This window comes from Oryzias latipes, chromosome 4, assembly GCF_053564925.1.
Source record: "Oryzias latipes strain Hd-rR chromosome 4, Olatipes_Hd-rR_3.1".
Classification (NCBI taxonomy): Eukaryota; Metazoa; Chordata; class Actinopteri; order Beloniformes; family Adrianichthyidae; genus Oryzias; species Oryzias latipes.
The window spans coordinates 15,181,606-15,189,064 of NC_136240.1; the positions used below are offsets into that span (position 1 = coordinate 15,181,606).

Here is a 7,459-nt window from a genome sequence, read left to right on the forward strand (position 1 = left end):
AAGGAGCGAATTCTAGGCAGGCAATTTCAACTTCATTCAACAACTTTCAGAGCGTGTGCAAGTGTGCTTATGTGCTCCTGTGTCATAGTAACCATACCCATTTTGATGATAACCCCCCCCCCCCCCCCCCCCCGTCCTGTTCGGTTTTCAAAATGCAGCCACATTGATTACTTTGAGTCAGTACATCATGTTCTCCACCGACTACCTGCATTTACTAAATGTTCAGATCTATTTCTTGTAAAATTATAAAATTTCAATTCATTTCCCAGGCTCATATTCAAGACGTGAATGCACACAATGTCTATCTTCACACTCAAGAATCCAGTCTTCAAAGCCTCATTTAAGGGATGTGACGTTATGTTGGTTACTCTTCCCTAAAATCAACACAAGAAAAAAATATCTTAGCAAAAATGAATCTAAACTTCAGACAAAAATACATTAAATGAAGATGGAATCGAATGAAATGTTGAGGTTTATCCTTAGGAGGTCTAACTTTAAATGTTCATTGGATTAATTTAGAGAGCAATATTAAAATGAAATCTTAAAACAGACAAGAGTTGTATTACATGTTTATTACAAATATTAGTAATCTCAACATTACATTGCAATACTTATCAAATGCACTAAAATGTGTAAAAAACAAACAAACTAAAATAAAAATAAAAAACCTTAATAGATTTATTTACTTTATATTCCTGTTCAGCAGGTTAGGCTCCTTTTGCTCACAGTTAGCTTGAAATACAGCAGTTTGGCAAACTTCAGGAAGCTGATGCTTCTAGCACTTACCTTCAATATTATTAAGTCAGTACTGAAACCAAACTTTATCTGTTTAAACTGACTAAATTCAGATAATTTTAAGGTCAGAAAATATCAGCTGATATTGTGCTTTTGTGTAATCAAAAGTAAACATCAGGAATCCCTAGGCAGTAGGCTTGGAAGTTTTCTGTTCACCACCCAACTTTTTAGAATCTAATTAAAGGCTACGTTAGCTTAAAAAGGTTTTTAGTTTTCACAGTGAAAACACGATTGTCCACAGTGATGGTCTGCAGCCAGTCACGTTTCCCAGGATCCGTATCAGCTGACTATCAATTCACATCAGTTTCAGCAGAAATGACATGGGTTTTCAGTGGGATTCCTTCTTCCGAGTTTTCAGTTTCACCTGAAAATGAATTGAAGTTGAACTTTAGAGAAACTACATGTTATACAATACATTAAAAAGCTTCTGACAAATTTAGATATATAATTTTGCTTTTTTGCAAAGGTTTATCTGAGCTGTGTCACTTCTAATTAAAAAAAAATTAACAAAATACAAAGAATCTGTTCTACTTCTTCAATAAATTTCTATATTATAGCATTACATGTGACCTAGATTGGACTGTATTTATTTTGAACATCCACTGTTGACCATGTTGCATTATGCCCTGCTCCAGTACTCTAACTGCAGCAAGTTAGTTATTAAAAGCAGAAAAAGTGTTAAAATAAATCAAAAGACATCAAATAGGAAAGTAAATCCTTTTGCCCGGCTCTGCAAAGTTGAACACTGCAAGGATATTTCTACCTTTCTGCTCACAGGTTGAAGATTTATTATTATTCTTTCTGCTGGATTCCCTTCTCCTGAACCAGCACGGACACAGAGGCTGGTCTCTTTTATCTGTGGTATTATCTGAAAAGCAAAAAATGAACATTCAACAAATTGGCAGATCAGTTTCAAGGACCAGAAACTTCTTTGAAATAGCAAACATTAATAGCTCATTTTGAAATTAAAGTGACATTCAATGACAAAATCAGCAAATATCTATACAATAACTTTAACTGGACATTAAAGCATTCTAAAGAAGCTGTTGGCAGATTTTGTGGTGCAACAGCCCATCTGCAGATTTTTACCATCAACCAGAGAACCAACGTGATCTTCATCACTGGAAGCCTTGTCTTAAACTGTATCTTAATGAAAAAAATAAATCTTGTCAGAAACATTGCCATTGCAGGTCCAACTTAAAACTGGTTTGAAAATGGACATGTAAATGTCCTTGTTGAAACAAACTTTAATTAAAAATGTTTTCCTTGAGAAACTTTTAAAATCTTTGGGAAAGCTGTGTAAAATAGGATTTTGATATCAGTAGTTTCTAACTGATTTTGCTGTTAATCTTTTAAATAAAAAATGATTAAAAAAATGATTTAAATTTGTAATGTCAGCTGTTATACCTTATTTGCTATTAAAAGTATCACTCTTGTTTTATTTACATTTTATTTCCAGAGTACTTTTTTTCTATTTCAAAGCCACTCTTTGTCTTTCACGGTCTAAGAACCCATTTTCCTTTAATGAATACATCTTTTGTTCAGAGGTATTTGGCTGGGAACAAAAAAAGAAAAAGAAAAAATCTGTGGCCTTGTGAGTGTCATAACCTGACCTACATGCCAGAGTGTATTATCACACATCTCTGACTAAAGATCAGCTATCATTTTAGCTATGCAGATTTTCTATGCCAATGGGTCCAACAACCAGTTTTTCCACAATATATTTTAAGTATTATTGCACCTGCTGACTGAGATGCGCAAACAACTTTGCAGGCATTTTTCTTGATGCTGACAATTTTGGCTTCGGTCTTCGGGAGGAAGCAGCCGACCCACACCGCCTCAGAAGGATGTTTGTGGAAAACTGCGCCCAGGAGACTCTCCAGGACCTGCGCGCACCTGTGCGTCTCTGCGCTCTCCTGCGTGGTGTGGACTAATCCAATCAGAGCGGGCCGGGGGATTGACGCGCCTTTTGTGCGCGCCTTTACGTCCTTTAGGATCTCTATCAAACAGCCTTCATTCGGGCCGTGGCTGATAAAAGTCTGCGTGAAGATAAACACGATGATGCGGGAGTCTATCGCCCGCTTTTTGCTGTAAATGTTCGCCCTGCTCGCTGACTTGCTCGTTGGCCGCTCCTCCTCGTGCGCTTTTGACCCTTCATCCTTGGACTTCACTCCACTACTTTTACCGGTCTCCACTTTGCAGTCCTTCTCATGTGCGTGATGGGGGCGCGGCGGCTGTTTCTTGCTAAGCACCGGGACGTTTTTGTTAAACATGTCACGGATGAACTCCTGAAAGACCAGTCCGGTGTCATCTCCGTCCGTCGCTTCGCCTTGGCGCGCTTCACCGACCAGATAAATTCTCTCTTCACCACCGATCCGAGCTATCATCTCCCTAAACTCTGTCTCTTCTTCGGGCGAACTCGTTGAATCTGCCATTTCTGCCGTTTAAATTGCAAAGGAAGCTTTTCGTAACCTACATTCATGCGACTCTTCCTGGGAACGTCGATGTGTGGCTGCAGACAGGACTCGCCGATTGGTCGATGCGTTCAGAGGGCGGGGCTAGCAGCTCAAATGGGAGGTTCCAATGGGATGAAGTCAATCTTTAATGAACAGGTAGACTTGTTTATAACAATAACAAAAAACTGTCATAAACCTGACATTAATTAGCACACCGTTAATTATCAGATCTATTCATTTATAATTTTAATTTGTGGAATGACGAAATATTGCATCGTTAGGGAGTCACTTTTTTTATTCCAATTATTTTCATGGAAAAAGTCCCAGATGTCTCTCCAGTCTTGTACAGTCCGGGTTTCTAAAAGAAATATAAAAAAAGAAGAAAATTATAAAATAGGACAAAAATGATAATTATGTTGAGTTGCTTTTTTTTTAACATCAAAGCTCCTCCACCCTTAAGTCCCTCATCACAAGTGGGCTGAGTTTTCCAGACTCTAATCCTTTAATCCACTCATGCCAGATCTGTAATTAAATGCTGAAAAAGTCTAAAATGTCATAGCGTCTGTGCTGAAATTCAGAACTTCAGCTGCAGCAGTTTTTATCAATGTTTACTGAAACATATATGATAAAGTCTAACTAGTATCAATACACTGATTTCAGACACTGATCTTTGGACCCAGGGAGCACTGATTACTTAGTGTGATACTTTCACAGTACCACAAAATCTGCACATTACGTTGCTTCATTATGGTAAAGTCTGGCACTGATTTTGATAAGTTAGAGATTTATACATGGAAAGATAATTACGATTGAGCAATAGAAGTTTTATGGTTTTGGTGATTCTGCATTGGTTTTAAAGTTTAAACCAGTGCCAAAATACTGACCTCACTGTTGAGCATGAGCTGCTGAGGAACGAGAAACTCCTTTGGACCCCAGAGAGAGACACGGAGACCCAAACGAACTAGAAAAAAAAGACATATTTATTCTTCTTGCTTTTGGACAAAAAATATTTTAAACTTTTTTACACTTGCCAAACTGCCAAGCCACAATTGAATATAATGCGTAAAAAGCTAAGAAATTGCAAACTTTTGTTAAAAAACAGTTTGACATGGGCAAATAATTGCAACAGAATCATGCATTCATTTTTGAGAGCTTCATTGACTGAATTTGCAGTTTCTCAAAAGATAAAAATATGACAGATGAAGGACACATGGGCTCCAAAACCTCTGCATATCATATCTAAGTTATCCCGCTTGACATGTTTGTTCTCATTACTGGGTCTCCCTGACATAGCCTTGAATCCCCAAAACAAATCTAATTGCAAAATGCTTCATTATGTGTCATTGAAGGTGGCCAGAGAGTGTGCATAAATCATGGAATATTCTGGAGTTTTATTAAACTCCACATATTTAAGCTTGATTTTACTTTAAAAAAAAAACTAAAAGCAACAACAAAATAATATTTTCTTAACCGTCGTTAGAAGGTGAAGTCTATTAAGTTGAGGTACTTGCAAAGAGATTAATCAGATTGCAGAACATAAACTGAAAACAAATAAGACTTTGTGTCCTGATATGCATTTTTGTAAAAAAAATTGCAGCATTAAAGTTACAGAAAATGTGAAATTAGTTTGCATGCCATTGTTCCTGGGTGTTGTGAACATGTTTCAGCACCTGTAATTTTTTTTTCTGACAACAAATCTCTGAGGGAAGAAAGATCAGAGGCAGTCAGAATCCTCAGAGAGTCCACGTGATCAGCAGAGCCCAACTCAGAGCTCCTTCTGGTTCTGTTGGCATTTTGTTCGGTCACACTGATGTTATTTGAAATCTGCAGGGAAGTATGTGTTCCTATGACAAAGAACATTAGACATTAATAAATAATTGTTGATACAATACTTAGTTTATTACCTTCATTTTCATAAAACCAGTGGCACAGCTGCAATGTAAAAATGATGTAGTGCAAACATTGCAGACCTTGTATGAGAGGTTCGTCCCCTTGATTCCTGTAAAGTGGATGTTTTTCATAGCTTGAAATAAATTCAGGTGTCACAATTCAGGTCACATTTAAATAACCTCCGCCTCACATGCTGCAGGCGGAGGTTACATCTTTCACCTAGTTTCCAAATGTGTTTGTGCACATTAACATATGTGCATTCAAACATTTGCAAATGGAATAAGATTTGCAAGTTTCTGGCAAAAGTCACAAGTGTGTAATAAAGGATCTTTGAAAAAAATATGTCTTATTTAAATTGTTTTGAGGGTTCACATCCACAGTTCTCAGAATTCCCTGATTGTGAAAGACAATTTGGCAGATTTAATCTTTGCCCTCCAAATCTTCAGGCATACTAAAAAACAATGGAGTTATTGTTTAACTAAAATTCGCACATTTTATAGTTTAGTATTTGAAGATATTTTAGAACTTCATTGATGGAGTTACTTCCATTCTGTGCAGTTTGGCTATGGTTGAATATAGCCTATAGAAAACTGTAAAATATTATGAAAACAACTAATTGTACTTCTTATTGTCCCAGTATATCATGTCAATCTCTGTTGAGTCTCATGGAAAAAAAATCACATTAAAGACTCTGAAAAACCCTCACTGTTAGTGTTTGTGACACCGCCCACAAAAACGATTGTGCCCAAAGAGCAAAATAGTTATTGAAGATACTTTCATGTGTTTCATTACTTAAAGGAATTCAAGAGTAATATGAGAGAACAACTTCTTCCTGAACAACAAATCACAGACTTGTTAAAAAAATTTAAGAAACAAAAAACAAAAAAATGCGACTTTTAATTTCTAATGTAAAATGGCATTGAATACAAAGAAAACACATTTCTATTAGTAACTATACATCTTGTAGACAAAATACATTGTTTTCCCTTCTGGTCAGACTAAACATAATCGATCATTTTAAGAGTGACTTGCTTACCAATGAATACGCTTCCAAGAAACAGAAAATTCAGACAACTCCACAAAACCCCAAAGCAAACTTTAGTCTTTGCCATAGTGAGCAGGTAAGCAAGAACTAGGGTGGTTCTGGGAAGAAAAATGACAATGCTTCTGTGTTATACACTACACAATAGGAATGAACAGAGAATGAGAGGTTTTATATTTCACACAGGTGCTGACTGTTCTCATAAAGCTCTTTATATATAGGGGAAATGTTTCACATGTTAATACTAATGCACACATTTGGAAACAATTATCGACTTAACTTCATGACCATTATGTATGTTTGAAAGAAAATATAGTTTTATTTATTTATTGTTTATCTTTTAGGTAAAATCAGAAAAATTCATTGTAGTTATGATGATAAAAGTGAAAAATAACATATCAAATAAGCACCGACAGATTTTAGCTCTCATTTCTTATAGCAGTTTGTTATTTAACAAAAGATGACATGATACAAACTGTGGTAACAAAGTCTACATAAAACAAAGAGAGCTCTGGAATTTTACCAAAGGCACCAGTACTGGACTGTCACATAAGCCTTTGTTTAGTGAAAATAAATCCTTCATATGAGCACAAAAACTCCTCAAAATGTTTCATTCTTCAGCTGAAGGGTGTAGACTTACACTGGAGGAGGTAAGAATTTGATTCCTTAGTGATTTTGTAGGTTTTCTCACTTAAAAAGACAGTCTGTCATCCTAATAGTAAATTCATTTTAACAGTGAGAGATAGAGTATCACAAAGATGATCAAGAAATTGACTTAAAAAATGTATACAAATTTATTTGCATTTCATGGAGGTAAATATTTGATCCTCAAGTAAAAATGTATCTGGTTCAAACAGACCAGTCAGACTTTTCGTCTTCTAAGAGTTTCTGGCAGGCTGTACCCTAGATTGTGGAACGCTGCCCCCCACAGGTTTCAATCAAATCGTAAGATACAGACCAGTTCGACAGAGGAAATGAATGACTGCTTGTCTAAATGATAAATCAGAAACACATGATGACAAGGCACCAGGGACCTTGCGACCACAGCTCCAAGCAGCAGTAGAGACAATGCAAGTGTAAAACATGGTCCACTCTGACTCAATGTCCCCAACCTCCCTCTGTACCTGTTTGAAGTTTTCCCGGATGTGGGAGTGCCACAGATGCCACAGAAGGCCACAGATGTTGCAAGTTTTGAGGGAGCGTGCAATTGGCATGCTGATAGCAGGAATGTCCACCAGAGCTGTTGCTAGGGAATTGAATGTCCATTTCTCCACCA

The 7,459-nt window shown here is 36.7% G+C and overlaps 1 protein-coding gene across 2 annotated transcripts; it reads right to left on the reverse strand.

The window, feature by feature from the left end:
• Positions 1-557: 557 nt before the first annotated feature.
• On the reverse strand, positions 558-6,293 carry LOC101162592 (uncharacterized). Of its 2 annotated transcripts, XM_078946591.1 has the most exons (6): positions 6,178-6,293; positions 4,922-5,095; positions 4,136-4,212; positions 2,537-3,609; positions 1,559-1,663; positions 558-1,159 (listed from the first exon to the last, which is right to left on the reverse strand). In XM_078946591.1, the coding sequence occupies exons 4-6, from the start codon at positions 3,228-3,230 to the stop codon at positions 1,086-1,088; spliced, it is 873 nt and encodes a 290-aa protein (XP_078802717.1). In that variant the 5' UTR covers positions 3,231-3,609; positions 4,136-4,212; positions 4,922-5,095; positions 6,178-6,293; the 3' UTR covers positions 558-1,085. The 2 variants fall into 2 exon arrangements, with proteins under 2 accessions (XP_078802717.1, XP_004067945.1); XM_004067897.5 differs by having other exon boundaries at positions 4,922-6,248.
• Positions 6,294-7,459: the final 1,166 nt, after the last annotated feature.

Excerpts from the sequence above, each read along its gene's own strand:
- LOC101162592 (XM_078946591.1), bottom strand. The coding sequence starts at position 3,230 with ATGGCAGATTCAACGAGTTCGCCCGAAGAAGAGACAGAGTTTAGGGAG. Across the intron at positions 1,664-2,536 it reads TTGCGCATCTCAGTCAGCAG|ATAATACCACAGATAAAAGA; the intron begins GTGCAATAATAC and ends TTTGCTTTTCAG. Across the intron at positions 1,160-1,558 it reads TTCAACCTGTGAGCAGAAAG|GTGAAACTGAAAACTCGGAA; the intron begins GTAGAAATATCC and ends ATTCATTTTCAG.